Raw genomic sequence first — 27,941 nt, forward strand, 5'->3', positions numbered from 1 at the left:
TCAGTAAGTCCATAAAGTTCACAAATTAAGTCTCTGAGGTGGGCGACGAATTCTGGTTGACCGCCTCAAGGGTGGGTCGGGAGCCGCCGGCTGAGGAGCGGGCTGGACTGCATCAGAGTGAGGAGGATGCAGAGTGACCGGAATCTCTGCATAGTCCAGGTCAGGGTCAACAGAAGGGCGTGGCAATAGTGGAGGATCACGTAGCGAGCGCGGAACGAGACGAAGGGCACGTCGATTGCGGCGCAGAATGGAGTCATCCAGTAGACGAACCAGGAACGAGCGGGGGCCCACCTGCCGAAGAACCACAGCGGTTGCAGACCAGCCACCATCCGGAAGATGGGTGCGGACGTTGTCACCTGGAGCCAGAGCAGGGAGATCAGCTGCACGGGAGTCATGAGCCGCCTTGTGCTGTGCACGAGACAGCTGCATTCGTTGAAGGACCGGAACGCGGTCGAGGTCTGGGACATGAATGGACGGCACCGTCATCCTCAGGGTGCGACCCATGAGCAGCTGGGCTGGCGACAGCCAGTGGACAGTGGGGCAGAGCGATAGGCCAGCAAGGCAAGGTAGAAATCGGGCCCAGCATCGGCAGCCTTGCAGAGGAGCCGTTTGACTATGTGGACGCCCTTCTCCGCTTTGCCGTTGGATTGGGGGTACAGGGGGCTGGATGTCACATGCACAAAGTTGTACCTCCTGGTAAAGATGGACCATTCCTGGCTTGCGAAGCAGGGGCCATTGTCCGACATCACAGTGAGTGGGATGCCGTGTCGAGTAAAGGTGTCCTTACAGGCTTGGATGACTGCAGACGATGTGATGTCGTGCAAACGTATCACCTCCGGGTAGTTTGAAAAGTAGTCTACAATCAGGACATGATCCCTGCCCAGCGCGTGGAACAGGTCGATGCCCACCTTAGTCCAAGGGGATGTGACCAACTCATGGGGCTGTAGGGTCTCACGTGGTTGGGCCGGCCAGAAGCGCTGAAAAGTGGGGCAGTTGAGCACTGTGTTGGCTATGTTGTCATTAATGCTGGGCCAGTACACTGCCTCTTGGGCCCGTTGGCGGGACTTTTCCACGCCAAGATGGCCCTCGTGTAGCTCTTCCAGGACGAGCTGGCGCGTGCGATGCGGGATGACAATGCGGTCCAGTTTCAGGAGAACACCATCTACTACCGCCAGATCATCTCTGACGTTATAGAACTGAGGGCATTGGCCCTTGAGCCACCCGTCTGTTAGGTGGCGCATAACATGCTGTAGCAAAGGGTCAGCCGCCGTCTCGCGGCGAATTTGGACGAGGCATTCATCCGTGGCAGGTAGATTGGAGGCCACGAAGGCCACATGGGCGTCAACCTGGCAGACGATTCCCGCTGGGCCACATGGAGTGTTGACTGCCCTCGAGAGTGCGTCGGCAATGATGAGGTCTTTGCCTGGGGTGTATACCAGCTGGAAGTCGTATCGCTGGAGCTTGAGAAGAATACGCTGGAGGCGAGGTGTCATGTCGTTCAAGTCTTTCTGTATTATATTGACCAGCGGGCGATGGTCGGTCTCGACGGTGAATTGAGGAAGTCCGTGCACATAATCGTGAAACTTAACCACACCGGTCAGAAGGCCCAGGCACTCCTTTTCTATCTGCGCGTAGCGCTGCTCCGTGGGGGTAATGGCGCGTGACGCATTTGCAACGGGGGCCCATGATGAGGCCTCATCGCGTTGCAGGAGCACTGCCACAATGCCAGATTGGCTGGCATCGGTTGAAATTTTGGTCTCTTTTGCTGGATCAAAGAAAGCTAAGACCGGGGCCGTGGTGAGTTTGGTTTTTTGAGTTCTCTCCATCGCGCTCGTGGGCAGCAAGCCATTGGAAGTCTGTCGTCCTGACCAGGTCCTGACCTGGTCTTCCTGAGTGGACCAGGTTCCTGAGAGCCGTGGTATGAGAGGCGAGGTTAGGGATGAACTTCCCTAAAACGTTGACCATGCCCAGAAATCGGAGGACCGCCTTCTTGTCCTCTGGCGTTTTCATGGCTGTGATAGCAGCCACCTTGTCTGCATCCGGCCGCACACCCAACTGGGAGATGTGGTCCCCGAGGAACTTGAGTTCCGTCTGACCAAAAGAGCATTTGGCTCTGTTGAGGCGTAGGCCCTGCTCCCGTATGTGTTTGAACATGCGCTGGAGGCGACTGACATGCTCCTGCGGGGTGGTGGCCCAAATGATTATGTCGTCGACATAGACGCGAACAACTTCAATGCCTTCCATCATTTGTTCCATGATCCTGTGGAACACTTCTGAAGCAGATATGATCCCAAACAACATCCTGTTGTAACAATATCTGCCAAAGGAGGTATTGAATGTACACAGTTTCCTGCTAGATTTGCCAGAATCCTTTCGAGGCATCGAGTTTGGTGAAGAGCTTGGCGCGAGCCATCTCGCATGTCTTCGCGCTTGGGAATTAGATAATGCTCCCCCATGATATTGCGATTCAGATCCTTGGGATCAATGGAAATTCTCAGCTCGCCGGCAGGCTTTTTTACACATACCATGGAACTGGCCCAGTCGGTTGGTTCCATAACTCTGGAGATCACTCCTTGGTCCTGGAGGTCCTGCAGTTGCTGCTTGAGGTGGTCCTTAAGGGGTACTGGGTCCCTGCGAGGTGCAGCACTACAGGCGTGGCGTTCTGTTTGAGTAGGATCTTGTAAGTAGATGGGAGCGTGCCCATGCATTCGAAGACGTCGCGGTGCTGGTCGATGATGGCGTTGAGTTGCGCCCTGAAGTCAGCATCCTGGAAGGCAGGCATGTCATCAGGAGAGAGAGAGTGCACTCTCTGAACTAGGTTCAACAGCTTGCATGCCTGCGCGCCAAGCAGGGAGTCTTTCGAGGAGCCCACGATCTCGAAAGGAAGGATGGCTTTGCGTGACCTGTGCGTCACATCAAGTTGGCACGAGCCGCTAGCAGGAATGACATTGCCATTAGAATCCAATAGCTGGCAGGCTGATGGAAGGATGGCTGGTTTGACACGAAGGCTTTGGAAGTCAGATTGGCGGAGGCACCAGTGTCCAGGCGGAATCGTATTTGGGACCGGTTGACCGTCAGGGTGGCACACCACTCATCATCTGGATCGATGCTGTATACCGACAGCGGCTGGTGTCTTTGCTTCGGGGACAGCCTGTTTTTCGTTACGACACCAACTCGAAAAGGCGCCTTCGGGTCCTCGGTGTCACTGCTGTGTGGGAGGTCCTCATCGGACTCGGTGACCGTGGGTTGAATTTCCCAGACATTCCTGCGAGGCTGGCTGAAGCGATATGGATTGGCCTGCTGAGCTGCTTGGCAGAAGGCAGCATAGTGGCCAAGTCTGCCACATCGTAGGCATTGTCGAGATTTTGCAGGGCATTGCCCTTTTAAATGGGTGGAGCCACAGTTGCCGGACGTCGTAGCGTCAGCACGTTCGCTGCTCCACCGCAGTGGTGCGCGCCTGCGCATTACGTTCCTCAACGTTGCCGTTCCCTCGTTTGGTGCGCACAAGCACGGGAGTCCATGAAAAGCGCACGAAATGACCGCCCTCATCCAGGCTGAGGCCCTGGAGGTGCTCAATCACTTGGACCCGTTCCACCTCGTGGGGACCTTGCCGCACCGTTTCAGCCGTTTGGATGTGGGAATACCGACTCGTGGCTTTTTCATGTAAGACACAGGTCTCAATGGCGGTCGCTAGGGTGAGTTGCTTTACTTGGAGGAGCTGCTGACGTAGGGGGTCCGACTGAACACGGAAAACGATCTGGTCACGTATCATGGAGTCAGAGGTGGGCCCATAGCTGCAAGACTGCGCAAGGATACGGAGGTGCGTGAGAAAGGATTGGAAAGGTTCATCCTTACCCTGCTAACGCTGCTGGAACACATAGCGCTCGAAACTTTCATTCACCTCTACGCTGCAGTGAGTGTCAAACTTGAGGAGGACCTTCTTGAACTTTGTTTTATCTTCATCATCCGCAAAGGTGAGAGAGTTGAAAATGTGGATGGCATGGTCCCCGGCCGTGGAGAGGAGAAGAGCAATCTTTCTGGTATCCAAGGCGCCCTCCCTGTCTGTGGTTTCGAGGAAGAGCTGGAAGCGCTGTTTGAAAATCTTCCAGTTGGCTCCGAGGTTGCCGGCGATGCGGAGAGGCAGCGGCGGGCTCATGTTGTCCATGTTGCAGGATGACGGAATGCTGACGGAAGGCAGTTCACTTGCAGGTAGGTCTAAGAAGTGCTAATATGCCTCAACTCCTGGTATCATGATGTGTTGGGTGTTCTGGATCACATACAGGTGACCAACACTTGAAATAGTGCAAGACTATTTTATTGAATCATTAACTGTTTAAACATACTTAGACTGCGGGTTAATACGATACTAGCTTTAACTAGCTATGCCTAGTCCTAACCAGTCGATGCACTCAGCACATGGTGAATGTCTGTGTTACAGGCTGTGAGCTCTCCTAGCTAGCTGCAACTCGAATGAGCGGGAACTGTGATGCCCCCTGTCTTTATAGTGTGTGTGCTCTAACTGATGATTGGCTGTGGTGTTGTGTGTGTTGATTGGTCCCACTGTGTGTCCATCAGTGTGTGTCTGCACCATGATATACTGGTGTATATTATGGCATGTTGTACGTATGGCTGATGGTTCTGTTGTGTAATGAAACAGATGGGCACTGCGCAAAGTTGCCTGCCTGCAACCGCTTTCTTCTGCGTTTCCGTCCGTTGTTTTGCCACCTCCTGATACCTCGAACTACGAGGCCACCAGTCAGGCTTCCATCCCGCCTGTCAAGACGCCGTCGTCCCCACCACCTCTCTGGCGATCGACAAGGATCAGACACAAGCCCTGGACTTATGAACATTTGTTTTGTTTGCTATGTTCTGTTTTCTCACATTAGACAGCTGACTTCACATGTAAATACGTTCACATATGCCACCGCTTGTAAATATGTTAATATATGCCACCACATGTAAGTATGTTCCCATATGCGAACAAAACATAAAAACAAAGGGGAGATGTCATGATATGCAGGCATGCAGATAATGATATATAGACAGGCACAGACAGGCAGCTAATGAACTCAGAGAACAGGACATGACCAATGAGCAGGCAGGATGCTCAGGGGTGGTATCTCACTATAAAAGGCACGAGGCACTCACACTCCTCCTCTTTCCACTGATGAACATCTACAGAGTGAGTCAGGGTGTATGTACAGTATCACACCGCCAGCACGGGGCTAAGAGCTAGTCTGTTTCAGTCAGACAGAGTAACCACACTTAGGTTAGCAGAGAGTCAAACTCATAGAGAACTGTGCTAACTGTGCTGCTGGTTCAATAAATCAGATTGAACTAACTTCAAGTTCTGGAGTATCTTTTGGTTAAAGCTGCATCTAGTTGCAGCTTGTGTTATCCCAGAGTACATAACACAACAACTTCCACATTAGGACCCTTCTACTTTCTTATGGGTAGAGTTTGTCCACTAAAATCCCTGGGAACCAGGCAAAAAAGGCCAAACAATAAGACCCTGGAGGGAGAAATCTAGTGCATGACCACCGAAACCCCTCTGCTCCCATTGTTAAGCTCTGATAGTAACTCAATAACAAGAACTGGAAAACATGTTTTGACATGTTAATTCCAAATTTATTGTGTTCAGCAATCACTTCTCCAATAACACCACAGTGGCACCTATGTCCCCTTTATATTTGGTGCAGTCTGTTAAATAATGAAAACCCCAATTCCAACTTAAGTACTGGGGACCATTAACTTTCCTAACATGGGCCGGGATTCTCTGACTCGCGCCGCGTCAGAGAATCCCCGGAGGGAGGTGCGGATCCCGCCCCGCCGCTCCGACGCCGTCACCCCAATACTCCGACCCATGACAAAGCACGCCGATGGGAAAAACGCCACGTGCCTCACAGAATCGTGAGAATCGGCACGAGTGCTGGTCCCTGGGCCTGCTGCAAATCTCCGGCCTGGATGGGCCGAAGTCCCACCGACATGACCACAGGGTCTGGAGGGGTGGGAGGGGAGTGCCGGGGTTGGGGGCGTGGGTGTTTGCCTGGCTAGGTGCCAGCTGGCAACAGTGGCAACCATGCAGCCCATGGCACCTGGCTGCGGAGGGGGGGTATGTAATGATGATATGTCGTCTACCTCCACTCCCTGCAGTACGTTATATTTGGCCATCACTCAGCGATGTTGGCCAACGTGGCGGGAGCCACTGTCCTGCATGTAGCCCTATGGGACCTGGAGCTGGGACGTGCCAGGGTGGTGGCGGAGGCTGCCGCAGAGGAGCGTGCTGCAGAGGGGCAGGTGGCTGGAGGGCCGCCTGCCCGACAGGACGATGAAGAGGAGGAGGAGGAAGAGGAGGAGGTGGTGGTGGTGCCACGGCGACAGAGGCGCCCGATGAGGCCACGTGTGTACCGGCACCGCACGTCGTTACCAGGACCTCACGGACCTGGCACGCAGGAGGAGACTCACGATGAGCCTGGAAACCGTCGGCCATATCTGCTGCCTGATGGTACACCTGGCACCGCGTGGGTCGGGGGGGGGGGGAAACACCCTCTCCCTCTCGCCGTCAAAGTGACGGTGGCCCTGAACTTTTATGCCACGGGGTCGTTCCAGTTGCCGAGTGGGGACCTGTCCGGCATCTCCCAGGCGGCGGTGCACCCGTGCAGTGACTGACGTCCTGTATGACATTGCAGACCGCTACACCCAGTTCCCTGTGGACCGTGCCCACCAGGATGCCCAGGCAGCGGGCTTCGCTGCCATGGCCAGGATCCCCATGGTACAGGGGGCGATCGATGGGGTGCACGTCGCCATGCGGCCACCAGCGGATAACAGGGCCGTGTTCATGAACAGGATGGGGGCCTACTCCATGAATATTCAGATGGTCGGTGACCACCGGATGAAGAGTGTGCACCCGGTCCCTCTCTTCATGAACGGTGAGGGGGCGCAATTCAGATTGACCACCTCCGGTCCTGTAACGCTCTCGGTTGTTATGGGCGCGCTTCTCCTGGGGGGGGGGGGGGGGGGGGGGGGGGGGCGGGGGGGGGAGGCGAGACAGAGATAAAATCAACAGTGTTAGGCGGACACATACTTGCAGACCAGCGGTTGTGTGTATGTTGGCATAGGTTCACAGCCCATCCTGCCAATGCAGCCTGCATGGGTGGGTGCAGCCATGGTGGTCTCAGCTAGGACTGTGCCACCCATCCTGGGGAGGGGGGGCGGTGCCACATGTGTGGGGAGTTGGTGGGATTGGTGCAATGGGCACAGTGGGGCGTACCCACCCTGGCTGCCTGTCCTGGCTGTTACGGCCACGGCGTTGACGGCCTCTGCCATCTCCCTCCACAGGCACTGGCTGGTGTTTGCTACGACCCTGTGGCCGTGTCCGGGGTACAGGGCCTCCCTCCTGTGCTCCACGGTGTCCAGGAGCGCTTCGCTGTCCCGCTCCTGGAACCTCGGCACTGCGCGGTGGGTGGTCACCTTCCCGCGTTGCTGTCTCTCGCCGGTGGCGTCTTTTGAAGAGCGGCGCCGCGTGACGTCAGTTATGCCGCGCGTGTCTGTGACGCCGTTCCTTCCGGGGCGGTGAAATCCTCAGCTTTCGGTCGGCCAGATGCCGGAGTGGCTCATGCTGCTTTTGCCGCCGGCGTCGGGTCATTGCCGCTATATCGGAGAATCCCGGCCAAGTGAATTCAGTGAGAAATTGGCGCCGGCAAACAGCGGGCTGCCTCCTGCCGTTGAGAAACACGCTATGGGGAGGCTAGAGGACCTCACCCCTGAATGTTTTGGGTAATTTTGCATCAAGATTGTAGTGTAAAATGTGAACGTTTACATCAATTAAAATGCTTTCTCAGATTTCCATCTTTGAAGACTGTGGAGGGACAGGGAATTATTGGAAGAAACGTCTGGATTTTTGTGTTTAACTGCACATGGGTGGACATTGACAGCGGGATTTTCCCTTCTGGGGACTAATTCCCCACTCCAGCGGGAAAACTGGCACGAACAACTCCAGCGTCAACAGCCCCCGATCGTTCTGGGGCTGGGTGGACGCCGGAGGGGTTGGCGCCACTCCAGCTGGCGGCGAAGGGACTGCGCGGGTTTGCACAAGCGGCGAAGGGCCGGCGTGATCTGGCGCATGCGCAGAACCACCGGTGTGGTCGGATCCCCCCGCGCCACCCCGAGGACCGCCCCCGCCGACTTACCTGGCAGGTCCCGCCAGTGTGGGACCATGCGAAACCCACGCCGGCGGGACTGGCCAAAAACGAATGGCCGCTCGGCCCATCGGGGCCCGGAGAATTGCCGGGGTGGGGGGCCGCTGCCAACGGCCCCGACCGGTGTGGCGTGAATCCCGCCCCCGCCCGAAAAACGGCGATGGAGAATACGGCAGCCGGCGTCGGGGCGGGATTCGCGCCACCCCCCCCGGGAGCTCTCCGACCCGGCGGCGGTCGGAGAATCCTGCCTCAGAAGTAGCAGTCAGTTCACAAAGTAATGGTAAATGCTGACAGATTCCTTGTCATTAAAACTGCAAAATTCATTTGCCAAGGTATTCTTATCAGTAGGCAGAATCCTGGAGGAAGGTTTTGTTCCAAGTATATAGGGTTCTCTGTAAATCTTTTGTCTATGAATCATTTTATTTATCAAAAATTAACTCTTTATAAAAATTGCAACAAAATGAGAAGAAAGAAAATGACAATTTTCGGACTGCTGGTAGAATTTTAATTTACTTTGTTTTTTTAAAAATCCTTTAGGCTTTGTTTACCACTGTGTTGGATATGATTTCTTTCAGTGACGTTAGTCTTTAGGCTCTATTGTCAATCCTTTTGAGATCTACAGTCTGGCAGTATAACAACATTGAACAATTAAATTGAGACTGCAAAAAATGAATGTGCAGGGCGATTGCGGAAGAAGAACAGTCAGCTATCTTGCTAATTTGATAGAGAAGGTTGCTATCGATATGCCTATTTTATTCATGGGAGAAGTCAATTTGTCCCCCTGTGCTTACTCTGTAGCTATTTTTCTCAATGTTTCACATCTCTGCAATCACCTATTTTATTAGCAAAACATTGGCAATAGCAGCGATATACATCAATGCTGGGGGTTCTTTTTATGGGATCAAAGGACCAGGACATTGTTTTTATTGCACCCAGCTGAAGAATTACAGAAAATCAAAATGCATCGCTTTATCTCCAAGATTATGCTCAACAGATTAATGTTGTGGACGATGAATCACATCTAGAAACTTTTGGCTTCAGCAATTAATTTTCATGGTTATTTTCGCTTTACTTTTGTCCGCTGCAGTCAAAAAAACTTCTCCTTCAGAACCGCAAACCTATCACAAAAGATTGAACACACTCATTGCTGCAGAAAACAGAAGGCTGAGGGGTGACCTGATTGAGGTCTTTAAGATTAAGAAAGGGCTTGATTGGGTAGATGTAAAGATGTTTTCACTTGCAGGGGTGAACAAAAATAGGGGCCATGTTAATCACTAAAGAAGTCTAATCGGGAATGGTTAGAATGTGGAATCTACGACTATAAGAAGTAGTTGATCCAAATATCGGAGATGCATTCAAGGTGAAGCTAAAGAAATACATGAGGGAGAAATAAATAGAGGGAAAAGTGATTGTAATTGGTACATGAAGAAGTGGAGATGAAAGCTCTTGTGCAGCATAATCACCACCAAATGGCTTGTTTTTGTGTGCTGTAACCTCCAACAGTAATTTGTGTGTGTGGTAGTCTGTGTAGAGGTATTACGGTACCTGGTAATGCTGGAACACCATTGGTAGATATTGTATGTTTCCTATTGGTCAAGCTGTATGCTGGCTCCGCCCTGCAAGGCGGGGTATAAGAGCCCGTGCCGCCCCAGCAGCCTTCTTTCTGTACCTGAGCTGCTGGGGGAAACATCTAGCTTATTAAAGCCTTCAGTTGGATTACAACCTCGCTTTAGTGGTCATTGATCGTGCATCAATTTAATAAGCTAGATTTAAATGGATGGAGCTCCGAATCAAGCCAGAGTGTCTGCAACTCAGCCCCAACACGGCGAACTCAGCGGCAATCTTCAACCACTGGCTGCGTGTTTTAAAGGATATCTCGGAACGGCCGAAAACACACCCACGGGAGAACAGAAAATGCAAGTCCTGCACTCGAGGGTGAGCCCGGAAATTTACACCCTCATCGAGGACGCTGAAGACTTCGATGCAGCAACAGAGCTGCCAAAAGGACATTATATTCACCCGGTAAACCAGGTCTACGCCCGACATCTGCTAGCAACGAGGCGACAAATCCCTGGGGAATCGCTGGAAGAATTCTACCGGGCGCTCCTGGTGTTGGAGAGAAACTGCAGCCGCCCGCACGTTTTGGCGAGCGACCACACAGAACTCTTGATCCGGGACGCTTTCGTGGCAGGTATGCTATCCTCCCAAATCCGCCAGCGATTGCTGGAAAAAGACACCTTATGCCTCAAGGAGGCATGGGCCCTTGCAGGTTACCTGGATGTGGCCTCCAGAAACGCCCACGCTAACGTTCCTGAGCGCGCGGCAGCCCCTAGGGCAGCGTGGAACCCCTCCGCAGCCGACCCCGAGACATCCCCCCACAAGCTTGTGCTGCAAAGCGGCCTGGCAACCCCGGGGGGCCCCGCTACTACTTTTGCGGGCAGGCCAAGCACCCCCGGCAGCGCTGCCCATCCCGTGCATCCACCTGCGAGCGATGCGGTAAAAAGAGCCACTTCGTGGTGGTATGCCAGGCTCATGCGGTCTCCGGCGACAAATGCGGACCGCCACCAAAAACCTCTCCACGGTCCCCGTGCGGCCAGCGGGCGCTGCCATCTTCTTACTCCAGGGCCACATGCGGCCCCCGGGCGCCACAATTTTGTCCCGCGGACGCCACGTTCGATGGACGGGTGCCGCCATTTTGTGCACCCCCAGCCATGTGCGGCCAGTGGGAGCCGCCATCTTGGATGGACTCCCAGGACCCCAGCTCGGCTGACCGCACGTCTCGCCGAAGAGAACACTCAACTGCTGAGACTAGCCTCGGTGACCCTGGATCAGTCCCGGCCTCGAACACTCTCAACCGCTACAACAACAGTACTAATCAACGGGCATGAGACGTCCTGCTTAATCGACTCTGGGAGCATGGAGAGCTTCATACACCCCGACATGGTAAGGCGCTGTGCTCTCCTCATCCACACCGTTAATCAAAAAATCTCCCTGCCCTCTGGTTCCCACTCAGTAGAGATAAAGGGGTTTTGTGTAGAAAACCTCACAGTCCAGGGAAGGGAGTTTAAAAATTACCGGCTCTACGTCCTTCCCCACCTCTGCGCCGCCACACTCCTAGATTTAGACTTCCAGTGTAATCTCCAAAGTCTGACTTTCAAATTCGGCGGTCCTATACCCCCCTCACTGTCTGTGGCCTCGCAACCCTCAAGGTCGATCCGCCTTCCCTGTTTGCGAACCTCATCCCGGATTGCAAACCCGTCGCCACCAGGAGCAGACGGTACAGTGCCCAGTTTCGGATCTTTATTAGGTCAGGGGTCCAAAGGCTACTGAGGGAAGGAGTCCCTGGAGAGCTCAAATAGTGGTGGTAAAGACCAGGGAGAAGCATAGGATGGTCATCGACTGCAGTCAGACCATCAACAGGTTTACGCAGCTCGACGCGTACCTTCTCCCCTGCATATGACACCTGGTAAACAGGACCGCGCACTACAAGGTCTTCTCCACGGTGGATCTGAAGTCCGCCTACCACCAGCTCCACATCTGCACTAGTGACCGCAAATACGCTGCCATCGAGGCAGACGGGCGACTCTACCACTTCTTAAGGGTTCCCTTCGTTGTCACCAACAGGGTCTTGGTCTTCCAGCGCGAGATAGACCGAATGGTTGACTGGTACGGTTTACGGGCAACATTCCCGTATCTCGATAATGTCACCATCTGCGGTCACGACCAGCAGGACCACGACACCAACCTCTGAAAATTCCTCCACGACACCAACCTCCGAAAATTCCTCCAGACCGCAAAGATCCTTAACCTTACATACACCAAGGATAAATGCGTCTTTAGTACCGACCGCTTAGCCATCCTCGGCTACGTAGTGCGAAATGGAGTCATAGGTCCCGACCCTGAACGCATGCGCCCCCTTATGGAGTTCCCCCTCCCTCACTGCTCCAAGGCCCTGAAGCGCTGCCTAGGGTTTTTCTCTCACTATGCCCAGTGGGTCCCCAACTATGCGGACAAGGCCCGTCCCCTGATCCAATCCACAGCTTTCCCCCTGTCGACAGAGGCCCGCCAGGCCTTCAGCCGCATCAAAGCAGACATTGCAAAGGCCACGATGCACGCCATCGACGAGTCCCTCCCCTTCCAGGTCGAGAGCGACGCGTCTGACGTAGTTCTGGCGGCCACCCTCAACCAAGCAGGCAGACCCGTGGCCTTCTTCTCACGTACCCTCCATGCTTCCGAAATCCGCCACTCCTCAGTCAAAAAGGAGGCCCCGGCCATAGTAGAAGCTGTGCGACATTGGAGGCATTACCTGGCCAGCAGGAGATTCAATCTCCTCACTGACCAATGGGCGGTTGCTTTCATGTTCAATAGCGCACAGCGGGGCAAGATAAAAAACAATAAGATCTTGCGGTGGAGGATCGAACTCTCCACCTACAACTACAGATCTTGTATCGTCCCGGGAAGCTAATCGAGCCTCCTGATGCCCTGTCCTGCGGCACATGTGCCAACGCACAAGTGGACCGCCTCTGAGCCTCCACGAGGACCTCTGCCACCCGGGGGTCACTCGCCTTTTCCACTTTATCAAGACCCGCAACCTGCCCTACTCCATCAAGGGGGTCAGGACAGCCACCAGGGACTACCAAATCTGCGCGGAGTGCAAAGCACACTTCTACCGGCCAGAGAAAGCGCAGTTGATAATGGCTTCCCGTCCCTTTGAACGCCTCAGCATGGACTTCAAAGGCCCCCTCCCCTCCACCGACTGCAACACGTACTTCCTGAACGTGATTGACGAGTACTCCCGGTTCCCATTCGCCATCCCCTGCCCCGACATGACCGCAACCACCATCATCAACGCCCTCCATATCATCTTTGCACTGTTCGGGTTCCCCGCTTACATACATAGTGATAGGGGGTCCTCCTTTATGAGCGACGAACTGTGTCAATTCCTGCTCAGCAAGGGCATCGCCTCGAGCAGGACGACCAGTTACAACCCCCGGGGCAACGGACAGGTAGAGAGGGAGAACGGAACGGTCTGGAGGACCGTCCTACTGGCCTACGGTCCAGGAATCTCCCAGTCTCCCGCTGGCAGGAAGTCCTCCCGGATGCCCTCCAGTCGATCCGGTCACTGCTTTCTACCACAACCAACCAAACACCTCACGAACGGCTCCTTGTCTTCCCCAGGAAGTCCTCATCTGGGACCTCGCTCCCGATCTGGCTGGCAGCTCCCGGACCCATTCTGCTCCGAAAACACGTGCGGGTGCACAAGTCAGACCCGTTGGTCAAGATGGTCCATCTTCTCCACGCTAACCCCCAGTACGCCTACGTGGTGTACCCCGATGGCCGACAAGATACGGTCTCCCTACGAGACCTGGCGCCCGCCAGAGCCCCACGCACACCCCAGCCTCCAGTCCCACCCTCCCTCCCACCAGTGCACCTAACAGGAGGATCGGTCCTTCCGCCGGCCCCGTCTAGACACCCCCACCCACCGATGCACCCCGCAGACGCTCCCTTCCCAGGTCAACCGTTTTCCCCACCAGCGCCGTCTAGGGGTGTCGAAGCTGCCACAGAGATCGAGGCCATGCTCCCGGAGTCACAGACGCCCGAGCCTCCACCGGAGTCACCACCGAAGCTTTGACGATCACAGAGGACTACCAGGGCCCCCGATCGACTGATTGCTTCATTTTAAAGTGAATAGTCAATTATGAATCATAAATTGTAAATAGTAAATAGAATTATAAATAGTTACAAAATGCTGTACGGAGGTATTACGGTACCTCCATAACTATAGTTTCCACCACGTTACCATGTTGTAATATCAGGCCACCACCCCCGCCGGACTCTTTTTTAACAGGGGGTGAATGTGGTAGTCTGTGTAGAGGTATTACGGTACCTGGTAATGCTGAACACCATTGGTAGATATTGTATGTTTCCGATTGGTCAGGCTGTATGGTAGCTCCGCCCTGCAAGGCGGGGTATAAGAGCCCATGCCGCCACAGCAGCCTTCATTCTGTACCTGAGCTGCTGGGGGAAACATCTAGCTTATTAATGCCTTCAGTTGGACTACAAAATCGCTTTAGTGGTCATTGATCGTGCATCAGTGTGTAAGTAATTTTTCTGGTTAAAAATATTTATAATATAGTTTATTCTTTGATATATTCAGAAAACAGGAGCTGGATTCTCCGATTATGAGGCTAAGTCCCCATGCCGACATGGGAACGGTGACCCTTTTACGCTAGAAAAATGGAGTAAAATGGCCATCGATCCTGCGTTTGGCTGGGGGCTTGCATCACGGCAGCATAGACACCCGGCTCTAGCTGCCGATACAGCCCGGAAAATTGCCGGATGCGTGGCCGCGCATGCGCAAGGTTGACGGCCTGCAGCGGCTGCACCGTGCAACATGGCGCCAGCCACTCGCTGACCCGGCCCGCGAAATAGTGCCCCCCCTTTGGCCGGCTCGCACGTCCCGTACCACCCTCAACTGTGCCCCCAGTCCCTGACAAAATCCCCCCTGCCCGCAGATCGGCCCTCCTCCGAGTGTGGCGGTGCTGGACTGAGTCCGCAGCGCCACGCCGAGTTCCCGACGGATGAGACGACACGCGACCGACACCGTCGGGAACTCGGCCAGTCAGAAGCGGAGCATCGTGGTGGGCCTAGGCAATGTCCTGAGGCCGTCGATACAGCGCGCTGTATACTCCATGTACGCCACTTTGGAGGGGGCAGAGCATCGCGAAAGCGCCGCCGCCCCCGATTCGGTAGTGAACGGGGATTCTCCGGCTAATCGCCGAACATAATTTTGGTGTCGGCGACTGGAAAATGCTGTCCCCAGTCTCACCGGTGGGATTCTTGTGTTGTGACTCTTGCAATTTAAAAAAATAAATTTAGCGTATCCAATTAATTGTTTCCAATTAAGGGGTGTTGCTAACTTTGGTTGGCTCTTAATTTGTTGCTCGTTGTGTCTTTACTTAATTTGCTCTGTTTCTATAACCTTTGCTCTAGAGTCGGCAGGTATCTTTATGATACCGCCACGAGGTTCAAGTTCAAGTGCTGATCGATAACTCGATACACCAATTAGTAAGATTCAAATCAAAACACATTTATTATACACAGTCAATCACTACTCATGCATAAAACTCTACTTACTAGACTATCTCTAACACTAAAAGGCCTATACTTAACTTTGGAACTTGCCCACCAGGTCAGGGGAACAAATGGCCTTTCGTTGGATTCTGAGTCTGCAGGATTCAAAGCTGGTACGGACTGGTAGCTAGGAGCGCCTATCTCGTAGCGTGCGTTGACTGGAGACTTACTTGGTTGATGCGGCAGCTAGGCAGGTCACTGTCAAGGGTTGTTCCGAGCTGCTGAGTGACCCTGCCAAGAAGGACGAATTGAACTTGGGGACTCTACTTTATAGTCCCCAGAGGCGTCGCGCCGTTCGGACGTTCCGATCACTTGGATCGATTTCTCCAATACTGGAGCCGTTCCCTGATTGCTGGGTGGTTCCCAAGTGTCCGTTGGCCTTCCTTTGTCTTGGCTCCTGCTGGCGCCGAGGAGTCTGGCTTGGCCTTATTCACCTTAAATGTTTCAATTGTTCCCGGGCATCGCTCATTAATATGCAGATGGTTGCTAGTTTCAGTGCTGTCTGGGTTTCTGCAAGTTCTAATACACAGGAAACTTTGCACCTGCTAGTTTTTCCTGACTTGGCTGAATTTCCCTGCATTCTTTGCGGATCGCCATTTTAAGTCGGGTAGTGGCCAACCCAGGTGGCTACAGGGGCAATTTAGCGTGGCCAATCCACCTAACCCGCACATCTTTGGGTTGTATGGGCGAAACCCACACAAACACGGGGAGAATGTGGAAACTCCACATGGACAGTGACCCAGAGTCGGGATCGAACCTTGGACCTCAGTGCAGTGAGGCAAATTTGCTAACTGTGCTACCCCTCTCTTGCGATATTTTGCACCTACATATTGAACTTGGGGACTCTACTTTATAATCCCCAGAGGCGTCGCGCCGTTCGGACGTTCCGATCACTTGGATCGATTTCTCCAATACTGGAGCCATCTGCGTATGCGACAAACTTGGGTGCAAAAATCACAGACAAAATCTCTGATTCTAATTTAGGACAATCTGTCCAATTTGGATAGGAGACCTGAGCCCAACCTGCTCCAAATGTGCCTGCTTTAATCGGGTCAGCAGGTTTAGAATCGACTGAGTAACCGGCTCTACAGAGATGAGTTAATAATTCGAAGATTTAAATGAGATTGCGCACCTCAGATATTTGCAGCATTAGCTGTGGGTAGGATCTCCCAGGACTCATGAAACCCAGAAATTGAAGAGGTGGTGAGATATTAGATCTACAGAGCAGTCCCTCAAAGCAAACCTACTCCTTGAGATTTACTAGCCACCCCATTCCCAGCAGTCTCCAGTTGCTGCCCACCATCTGCCAGAGAATCATCCTCTCAATCCACTCACAAAGCAATCAGCTTGGAAATTCTTTTCCACAGGTTCTTTAAACAGCATCAGGACATTGATGAAGTTTCTCAGGGCAATGTTCTCAGCTCAAATACCTGACCATAAAATCAGGAGACATGCTGTTTACTAATTACACTGTTCCTCTGAAGCAGCCCATGCCAAACAACAGCAGGTCCTGGATAACATTCAGATTTGCGATAAGTGTTAGGTAACTTTTTCACACCTGTAAAGACCATCTCCAATAAAACAAAGCTCAAATATTCCTTATGATTTCAACAGAACCACCACATTAAAATCTTGAAATACACCGTGAAGCTTCACTGTACCAGCTGTGTCAACACGTACTTACTATATCAGAAGTGGCACACTGGGGCGGCATGGCGGTGCAGTGGTTAGTGCTGATGCCTCACGGCACCGAGGACCTGGGTTCAATCCCGGACCTGGGTCATTCTCTGTGTGGAGTTTGCATATTCACCCAGTGTCTGCGTGGGTTTCACCCCCACAACCCAAAGATGTACAGGGTGGGTGGATTGGCCATGCTAAATTGCCCCTTAAATGGAAAAAAATTTGTTTTTTAAAAGTGGCACACCTCCTGAACCCTCAAAATCTGTCCACCATTTACCATCTACTGGAGATTAGGAGTATGATGGAATATTAATAATTTTTCTGGATACGATGATAAGAAATTGGAGCAGGAGTAGACTATTCGGTCCAACACATTTGCTCGGGAATTGAAAAGACCATGGCTGACCTGATTATGACCTTAACTCCACTTTTCTGCCTGCCCCCATAACCCATAACTACCGTTTCAGTCAAAAATTCAGTTTTGAATGCATTCAATAACCCAGCTTCCACCACTCTCTCTGGAAGAGCATTTTAAAGGCCAATGATTCTCTGAGAGAAGAAATTCCTCCTCATCTCAGTCTTAATTGGGGAAACCAATTTAAACTGTGTCCTCTAGTTCCATATTCTCCCAGGAGAGGAAACATCTTTCCAGCATCTAACCCATCAAGCCCTCTTAAGAATCTTACATATTTCAATAAGATCACTCCTCATTCTCCTAGGGTCCAGTAAGTATAGGCCCAGCCTGTTCAACCTTTCTTCATAACATCACCCCTTCATTCCAGGAATCAGCCTTTCTGAGCTGCTTCAAATAAAAGTATATTCCTCCTTGAGTAAAGACACCAAAACTGTACAGAGGTTTAATCTCACCAATCTCCTGTATATCTGTAGCAAGACTTCCCTTCTTTTATACTCCATCTCCCTTGCGATAAAGTCAAACATTTCATTTGCCTTTCTAGTGACTTGCTGTATCTGCATGCCAACGTTTTTGTTATTCCTGTACAAGAACACACATATCTCTCTATGTACTGCAGCATTCTGCAATTTCTCTCCATTTTAAGGATTTTCACAGTAACTTCACTGTAGTTAATGTAAGCCTACTTGTGACACTGATAAAAAGAAGATTATTATTAAAATAAAGATTATATGGGGGCTGTATGATGCAAAAGGCATTGAAGTGGATGATTAGCCATGATCATATTGACTGGCAGAGCAGGCTCGATGGAGTGAATGATCTATTCCTGCTCCCATGTTCTTATGAAGTTGTAACAATGACTGCCTCAGACAACACAGTGGGTGAAGTATTTCAAGGCAAGGTTGCCAAGCCACTGGAGAGAGATTGAAAGTGTTACAGGCAGTGTCACAAAGTCTTCAGCAGAGGAAACAAGCTGAGGGGTGCTCTCTTTCCCCCTCTCTCTTTTGGAACAAAAGTGTCACCCGATTCAAGAAGCCAACTCTACTAGCAACTGAGATCTCATAATAAATGCAACTTCTTCTACATCTGACAGCTTCGAAGAAGCCAACAAATCGGCAACAGCTTTTAAAATCAATGCCTCAAGATAATCAAAGGGCACTTAACTGTATATTATTTTACATTTTTTATTGAACTCTCATTTCCCTTACTTCTGATACCTGTGTGCGTGGGCCTGAATAATTGTATGAGGGCCAAATTCAAATATTAATGAATTTGTTCTTTCTTTGACTCAGGAAAACCTTGTTTGGTTGGCTCCTTTTTGCTCACAGCTTTAATATTTAAAAACATTCTGATTTGAAAAAGGCATATTCTCATAAAAAGGAAACTTAAGCCTTTGTTGTGACCAATCTCACCTAGTCCTAACACACTTTTAACATTTTTTGTCATCCGTTTCTAGTTTCTAAAATTCCACCAATTTTCTGGGCTACCATGAATCTTTGCAGCATTGCACATCTTAGTTCTTTCAATCTGATACCATCCTTACCTTCCTCAGTTAGATATGTATCGTGTATCCTTTTTGCGAATTTTCTTTCTCAATGGAATATACCTTTGTTGAGAGTGATGGCATATCTCCTTTTCTGTCTGGCACTGTTTCTCTATAGTCTTACCTTTTAACCTATTTTACCATATCACTTTAGCTAAATAAGTCTTCATGTCTTGGGCAGCATGGTAGCATTGAGGTTAGCATTATGGCTTCACAGCGCCAGGGTCCCAGGTTCGATTCCTGGCTTGGGTCACTGTCTGTGTGGAGTTTGCATGTTCTCCCCGTGTCTGCGTGGGTTTCCTCCGGGTGCTCCGGTTTCCGCCCACAAGTTCCGATGGACGTGCTATTGGGTAATTTGGACATTCTGAATTCTCCCTTTGTGTACCCGAACAGGCGCTGGAATATGGCGACTAGGGGCTTTTTACAGTAACTTCATTGCAGTGTTAATGTAAGCCTACTTGTGACAATAAAGATTATTATTATATTATAAAATTGCCTTTATTTAGCTCTAAGATGCTAATTTCAGACCCAGACTTTCAAACTGAATGCAAAATTCTATCATCTTATGATCACTCGCATCTAGATGATCCTTTACTCTGAGGTCATTAGTTAATCCTGACTCATTACACATGAGAAAGTCTAAAATAGCCTATTCCCTGGATGGTTCCAGAATTAAATTTTCTAAGAAATTGTCCAAACACAATCTATGAACTCATTCTCCAGGTTACGTTTTGCAATTAATTTGTCCAATCCATATAAAGAATAAAATCTCCTCTGGTTATTGCAGTATTTTTCTTACAAGCTCCCATTATTTCTTGATTTTTACTCAATCCTACGGTGCAGCTATCAGGGGACCTATAAAACACTCCCACTGGTGGCTTCTTTTGTTTGTTATTTCTTATCTCCAGCCAAACAGATCCTAGATTTGATCTTCTGAGAAAAAGATCATTTCTCACCATCCTTTGTTAACAGAGCCACCCCATCTTCTGTTCCTGTCTTCCTGCCCTTCCAAAATGTCAAATACCCTTGAATATTCAAGTCCCAGCTGTGGTCACTTTGCAACCATGTCCCTGTAATGACTATCATAATCATTTATTGCTATCAATTTACAGACCTGGTTACAAATGCTGTGTGCATTCATATAAAGAGATAAAGAGATAATGGGTGGGATATTCACGGCAGCAGGAAATTCCGGTCCCGCACAGGCGCATGGATTTCCCGGGGACAAGGGAAATCCCGTTGACAATGGCGGGACCGGTATATCCCACTGGTGAGTCGCCTCGCGCACCCAAAAACACGCGGCGGGGTGGTAGGTAAATCCCAACCTTTAATTCTGTCTTTACACAAGTTTTCCGTACTCTGACCTTATTTGTTTGTGCACGCAGTTTCTACGCTCTGTACCTTCCTGTCACACTCAAATTATCAGTATCTGTATCCCTACTCTGTACTGTTGCCTTGTTCTTTCATTTGAACTTTCCAAATCTCCCTTCCCATTAGCCCTCCACCCCACTACTTAGTTTAACACTCTCTCTACACCACAATTCACCAGTACGCTGATTGCAGCATAGTTCAGGTGAAGGCCGTCCCAATGATACAGCTCCCCTTGCCCCAGTACTGGTGCCAATGCCCTATGAAATAAGACCCATCCCTCTCACACCAACCTTTGAGCCACGCATTTAGCTTTCTAATCTATTTACTCTATGCCTATTTAATTATTGTTCAGATAGCAATCCAGAGATGATTACCTTTGTGGTTCTGCTTTTTAATTTAGCCCCAGCTGCTCATACTCATTCTGCAGAATCTCTTTCTCAGTCCTTCCTGCGTTGTTGTTTGCCATGTGGACCATGATAACTTGACCCTTTCCCTCCCACTTTAAGTTCCCCATGAGTCTTGAGGTGGTGTTGTTATTACTGGCTCCGGGCAGGAAACACAGCCTTCAGGACTCACACTCTCAGCTGCAGAGAACAGCATTTATTCCCCTAACTATACTGTTCCCTCCTACAGCCATATTCTTTTTACTCTCCCTACTTGAATGGCTCTCTGCGCATTGGTGCTGTGTTCAGTTAGCTCATCCTACCTGCAGTCCTTGCTCTCGGCCATACAAGTTGCAAGAACCTCAAACCTGTTGGGACAATTGTAGGGACTGAGGCTTTTCCATTGCTACCTTCTGGATCCCCACACCAGCCTCACTCGTAGTCATAGCCTCCTAAACCTGACCATGGACCAAATCTGAAGTCATTAGCTGAAGGATTGTAATTGCCTGCTGGAACAAAGTGTCAAGGTAACTTTTCCCCTACTGATGCATTGCAGGGTCTGAAGCTCAAGTTCCAGCTCATCAATGCGAAGCCAAAAGTGCCGTGAGCTGCAGACACTTACTGCAGATAGATGCAGCTGAAAGAGCACTACACTACACAGTACACACCTCAACTCAATGTACAATTCCTGTACTACTGGGGCACTGTATGTTTTCTACAGGATGCTTTGCAGCAATCAACCAACCTTACATCACCAGCACCTCCCAACTCTGCAACACCTAACATGAAGACAGGCGACAGCAGCAATGCCATAGGATCATTATAACCTTCAAATTATCTACAATCCTAATGAGCATATACTACCATTCACAGGCTGGCAGCGCCAAGGCTGCCAGATAGAGTGTCAGGGTGCCATCCTGCCCTGTCTCCAGGGTACATGAATGGCCTGGGAGTCTCCCCTAGGTGCCATTATGATTCCACGTTTGTAGAAACCAGTACTAAACAGTGCCCAGGAGCGGTCTCCCAGGCACGGCCATTAGGTCCCGGGCACCAGGAGAACCCCGCGAATGTACATGAACATAATGGCTCATTTAAATTTGCAGATCTGAATCACACCCAGTGAAGGTGAGACCCTGATCACAACATCCCACTAGATTTCATTAAGGAGGCATATCTTGCGAGGCCCCTTGCAAGATTTAACTGCCTCATCACGACACCAACTCAGACGAGAGGAGGCCGCTGAAATATCTTTCTTACTACTTCAAATCATAGAACAATACAGCACACAAGAAGGTAATTTGGCCCATCATGCCTTGCTGGCTCTTTGACAAGAAATTTAATTAATCTTCTGTTCCTTCTTCACAGCTCTGCAATTTTCTCCTTTTCAAGCATCTATCCAATTCCTTTTTGAAGCTTCTTCCATCCCCTTTCAGGTAATACATTTCAATGTAAGTGGTCAGCAACAAACGGGCAAGGATCAGCAAAAGAACTACTATTATCTCTAAATGCATGGACCTGTATTTCAGACTTCTACAGCTCAGTATCATGAAAACTAATCTATCAACCAATTTAGATGTCAAAATAACTTGTTCAGGGTGAGATGGTCACCTACTCTGCATGTACCTTATTTAATGTTGTACTTTGGTTATGGAAGAAATACAGATTTTCATTGAAGTAGCACTTTTCGTGTCTTCAGTTTGTCCCAAAGTGGTTCACAGCCAATACTTTTGAAATGGAGTCACTGTTGTTACTTAGTCAAATGCAGCACTGAATCTTTTCCAGAGCAAGCTACTCCATATAGCGAATAAAATTAACAAGCAGTTAGACTATTTTTCCTGTAGTGTTTTGAGGAATAAATGTTAGTCAGGATACCAGGAAAGTTCCCCTATTCTTCTTTGAATAGTTTATGAATCTGCCTGAGCATACATACAGTGCCCTTGTAATACCTCAGACAGAATCACTGATAATCGTGTTATAAAATGGATACCTAAATAATGGTATTTGAACTCCTCCAACTTCCAAATGAGTCCAGAAATATTAGTGGCACTAGTTTGCTGAGAGTTGAAAAAATTCCAAAAAACATAAAACACTCACCGGCAACAGGAAACTCTCCTGAGGATGGATAGAAGTTAGTGAAATGTTAGGTCTATTTACATCAGTAAACGGTTCACTAGCAATATCATTGCTATGCCAGTAAGAGTAGCTGTTATCTGCAGACAGTTCTGTAGTTGTTGGCTTTCTTTCCAGTGAGAACTCCTTACATGCAGTGCCTGCAAATTCAGGTGCAGAACCTCTCAGGTTGTTTTGGATGCTGTAACCCTTCTGAAGGTTCTTAATTTTTCCCTCATAATGTCGTGTAGTTTCATCCAGTTTGGTTTGCATGGTGCTCATTTGTTGTTCATTTTCCTGTCGCAATTTCTTAACTCTCCTAAAATTTTCAAAATAGAAGTAGACATTCCATAACTTAATAGAATTTCTTATCCATTAAACACAGTTTAACCAATTATGCATCAGAACATGGATGACCTCTCATGTCATCACAGAGCTATTATTGCTTAGGTAATTAAAAAATAGACATCTGCTGTCTGTGTGGAGTTTGCACATTCTCCCCGTGTCTGTGTGGGTCTCATCCTCACAACCCAAACGATGTGCCATGCTAAATTGCTCCTTAATTGGAAAAAAAATAATTGGGTACACTAAATTTAAAAACAAAACATTTAAAAAAGTTTTTTAAAAATCTACTAAAATTGTGGACTTCTTCTGAGATATGATTGCACAGCTGCTGGCTGCCCTTTTATAATCAAAATAGCTATTCTTCACGCATGATCCCTGGAAGTTATTCAATCATGTAGGATAAGGGTCACCTGATAAATGTTATAATCAAGTTCCATGCCTTGCTCACCTGACATCGACACAGGTGCACTTTCATAAATCATTGAACGATGGATGAATAACCTCCATGTATAAACTGAAAATGCTGGTGTTATGGGCCAGGGTATAGAGAACCCCAAAGTGTATCATGGAGTTCACCTGACCCACAACTTTTCATAGATTGTGGTTATGGGGCGTGTGGTAGTCTGTGTGGAGGTATTATGGTACCTAGTAATGCTGGAACACCATTGGCAGATATTGTATGTTTACCATTGGTCAAGCTGTATGGTAGTTCCGCCCTGCATGGCAGGGTATAAGAGCCCGTGCCGCCCCAGCAGCCTTCTTTCTGTACCTGAGCTGCTGGGGGAAACATCTAGCTTATTAAAGCCATCAGTTGGACTACAACCTCGCTTTAGTAGTCATTGATCGTGCATCAATTTAATAAGCTAGATTTAAAAGGATGGAGCTCCGAATCAAGCCAGAGTGTCTGCAACTCAGCCCCCACGCGACAAACTCAGCGGCAACCTTCAAGCACTGGCTGGCGTGTTTTAACGGATATCTCGGAACGGCCGAAAATACACCCACGGGAGAACAGAAATTGCAAGTCCTGCACCCGAGGGTGAGCCCAGAAATTTACACCCTCATCGAGGATGGGGACGACTTTGATGCAGTAATGGAGCTGCTAACAGGACATTATATTCGCCCGGTAAACCATGTCTACGCCCGACATCTGCTAGCGACGAGGCGACAAATCCCTGGGGTATCGCTGGAAGAATTCTATCATGCGCTCCTGGTGTTGGGGAGAAACTGCAGCTGCCCGCAAGTTTCGGCGAGCGACCACACAGAACCTTTGATCCGGAACGCTTTCATTGCAGGTATGCTGTCCTCCCAAATCCGCCAGCGATTGCTGGAGAAAGATACCCTAGGCCTCAAGGAGGCACGCGCCCTTGCCGGCTCTCTGGATGTGGCCTCCCGAAACGCCCGCGCTTACGTCCCCGACCGCGCGGCAGCCCCCGGGCAGCGTGGAACCCCCCCCCCCCCCGCGGCCGACACCGAGACATCGCCCATCACCCCACAAGCTTGTGCTGCAAGACGGCCTGGCAACCCCGGGGGGCCCCGCTGCTATTTTTGTGGACAGACCAAGCACCCCCGGCAGCGCTGTCCGGCCCGTGCATCCACCTGCAAGGGATGTGGTAAAAAGGGCACTTTGTGGCGGTATGCCAGGCTCGGGCGGTCGCTGCGGTCTCTGGTGGCGAATGCAGACCTCCACCACCATCCTCTCCACGGTCCCCGTGCGGCCAGCGGGCGGCGCCATCTTCCTCCTCCAGGGCCACGTGCGGCCTCCGGGCGCCGCCATCTTGTTACACGGACATCTTGTGCGATGGATGAGTGCCGCCATTTTGTGCACCCCCAGCCATGTGCGACCAATGGGCGGCGCCATCTTGGATGGACTCCCAGGACCCCAGCTCGGCTGACCACACACCGCCCAAAAAGAACATTCAATTGCTGCCGCGATTAGCCTCGGTGACCCTGGACCAGTCCCGGTCTCGAACACTCTCAACTGCCACAACAACTGTACTAATCAATGGGCATGAGACGTCCTGCTTAATCGACTCTGGGAGCACGGAGAGCTTCATACACCCCGACACGGTAAGGCGCTGTTCTCTCCCCGTCCACCCCGTTAATTTTAAAAATCTCCCTGGTCTCCGGTTCCCACTCAGTTGAGATAAAGGGGTTTTGTGTAGCAAACCTCACGGTCCAGGGAAGGGAGTTTAAAAATTACCGGCTCTGCGCGGCCACACTCCTAGGGTTAGACTTCAAGTGCAACCTCCAAAGTCTAACTTTCAAATTCAGCGGCCCTATACTCCCTTTCACTGTCTGCGGCCTCGCGACCCTCAAGGTCGATCCGCCTTCCCTGTTTGCGAACCGCACCCCGGATTGAAAACCCATCGCCACCAGGAGCAGACGGTACAGTGCCCAGGATCGGATCTTTATTAGGTCAGAGGTCCAACGGCTACTGAGGGAAGGAGTCATTGAAGGCAGCAACAGTCCCTGGAGAGCTCAAGTAGTGGTGGTAAAGACTGGGGAGAAGCATAGGATGGTCATCGACTACAGTCAGACCATCAACAGGTTTACGCAGCTGGACGCGTACCCTCTCCCTCGCATATCCGACCTGGCAAACAGGATCGCGCACTACAAGGTCTTCTCCACGGTGGATCTGAAGTCCGCCTACCACCAGCTCACCATCTGCACTAGTGACCACAAGTACACTGCCTTCAAGGCAGATGGGCGGCTCTACCACTTCTTAAGGGTTCCCTTCGGTGTCACTAATGGGGTCTCGGTCTTCCAGCGCGAGATGGACCGAATGGTTGACTGGTACGGTTTACGGGCAACATTGCCGTATCTCGATAATGTCACCATCTGCGGCCACGACCAGCAGGACCACGACACCAACCTCCGAAAACTCCTCCAGACCGCAAAGATCTTTAACCTTACGTATAACAAGGATAAATGCGTGTTTAGCCATCCTTGGCTACGTAGTGCGAAATGGAGTTATAGGCCCCGACCCTGAACGCATGCGCCCCCTTATGGAGTTCCCCCTCCCTCACTGCTCCAAGGCCCTGAAGCGCTGCCTAGGCTTTTTTTCTTACTATGCCCAGAGTGTCCCCAACTATGCGGACAAGGACGTCCCCTGATCCAATCCACAGTTTTTCCTCTGTCGATAGAGGCCCGCCAGGCCTTCAGCCGCATAAAAGCAGACATTGCAAAGGCCACGATACACGCCATCGATGAGTCCCTCCCCTTCCAGGTCGAGAGCGACGCGTCGGATGTAGCTCTGGCGGCCACCCTCAACCAAGCGGGCAGACCCGTGGCCTTCTTCTCACGTACCCTCCATGCTTCCGAAATCCGCCACTCCTCAGTCGAAAAGGAGGCCCAGGCCATTGTAGAAGCTGTGCGACATTGGAGGCATTAACTGGCCAGCAGGAGATTCACTCTCCTCACTGACCAACGGTCGGTTGCCTTCATGTTCGATAATGCACAGCGGGGCAAGATAAAAAACGATAAGATAGTTATAGGTGGAGGATCGAACTCTCCACCTATAACTACGAGATCTTGCATCGTCCCGGGAATCTAAACGAGCCTCCTGATGCCCTGTCCCGCAGCACATGTGCCAATGCACAAGTGGACCACCTCCGAGCCCTCCACGAGGACCTCTGCCCCCCGGGGGTCACTCACTTCTTCCACTTTATCAAGACCCGCAACCTGCCCTACTCCATTGAGGAGGTCAGGACAGCCACCAGGAATTGCCAAATCTGCGCAGAGTGCACACCGCACTTCTACAGGCCAGAGATAGCGCACCTGATAAAGGCTTCCCGTCCCTTTGAATGCCTCAGTATGGACTTCAATGGCCCCCTCCCCTCCACCAACCGCAACACGTACTTCCTGAACGTGATTGATGAGTACTCCCGGTTCCCATTCGCCATCCCCTGCCCCAACATGACCGCAACCACTGTCATCAAGGCCCTCCATAGCATCTTTACGCTGTTCGGGTTCCCCGCTTACATACATAGTGATAGGGGGTCCTCCTTTATGAGCGACAAACTGCGTCAATTCCTGCTCAGCAAGGGCATTGCCTCGAGCAGGACGACCAGTTACAATCCCCGGGGTAACAGACAGGTAGAGAGGGAGAACGGAACGGTCTGGAAGACGGTCCTACTGGCCCTATGGTCCAGGAATCTCCCAGTCTCCCGCTGGCAGGAAGTTCTCCCGGATGCCCTCCACTCCATCCGGTCACTGCTTTCTACCACGACCAACCAAACACCTCACGAATGTCTCCTTGCCTCCCCCAGGAAGTCCTCCTCTGGGACCTCGCTCCCGACCTGGCTGGGAGCTCCCGGACCCATCCTGCTCCGAAAACACGTGCGGCGCACAATTCGGACCCATTGTTCAAGAGGGTCCATCTTCTCCACGCTAACCCCCAGTACGCTTACGTGGCGTACCCCGACGGCCGACAAAATACGGTCTCCCTAAGAGACCTGGCGCCAGCCGGACCCCCACGCACACCCGAGCCACCAGTCCCACCCTCCCTCCCACCGGTGCACCTTACAGCCGCCCCCTTCGCAGGAGGATCGGTTCTTCCGCCGGCCCCGTCTAGAACCCCCCCCCCCCGCCCACCGACGCACCCCGCAGACGCTCCCTTCCCAGGTCAATCGGCTTCCCCACCAGCGCCGTCTAGGGGTGTTGAAGCTGCCGCTGAGATCGAGGCCGCGCTCCTGGAGTCACAGACGCCCGAGCCTCCACCGGCATCACCACCAAAGCTTCGACGATCACAGAGGATGACCAGGGCC

General features: G+C 51.1%; 1 protein-coding gene across 1 annotated transcript in view; it reads right to left on the reverse strand.

Annotated features, from left to right (window-relative positions):
* Positions 1 to 27,941, reverse strand: part of LOC140391414 (centrosomal protein of 63 kDa-like) — a 108,156-nt gene that overhangs the window by 33,480 nt on the left and 46,735 nt on the right. The window contains exon 4 of the mRNA XM_072475949.1: positions 22,816 to 23,149. Coding sequence (XP_072332050.1) covers positions 22,816 to 23,149 — 334 coding nt within the window. The remainder of the gene's footprint in view (positions 1 to 22,815; positions 23,150 to 27,941) is intronic.

Source organism: Scyliorhinus torazame, chromosome 15 (assembly GCF_047496885.1).
Source record: "Scyliorhinus torazame isolate Kashiwa2021f chromosome 15, sScyTor2.1, whole genome shotgun sequence".
Classification (NCBI taxonomy): domain Eukaryota; kingdom Metazoa; phylum Chordata; class Chondrichthyes; order Carcharhiniformes; family Scyliorhinidae; genus Scyliorhinus; species Scyliorhinus torazame.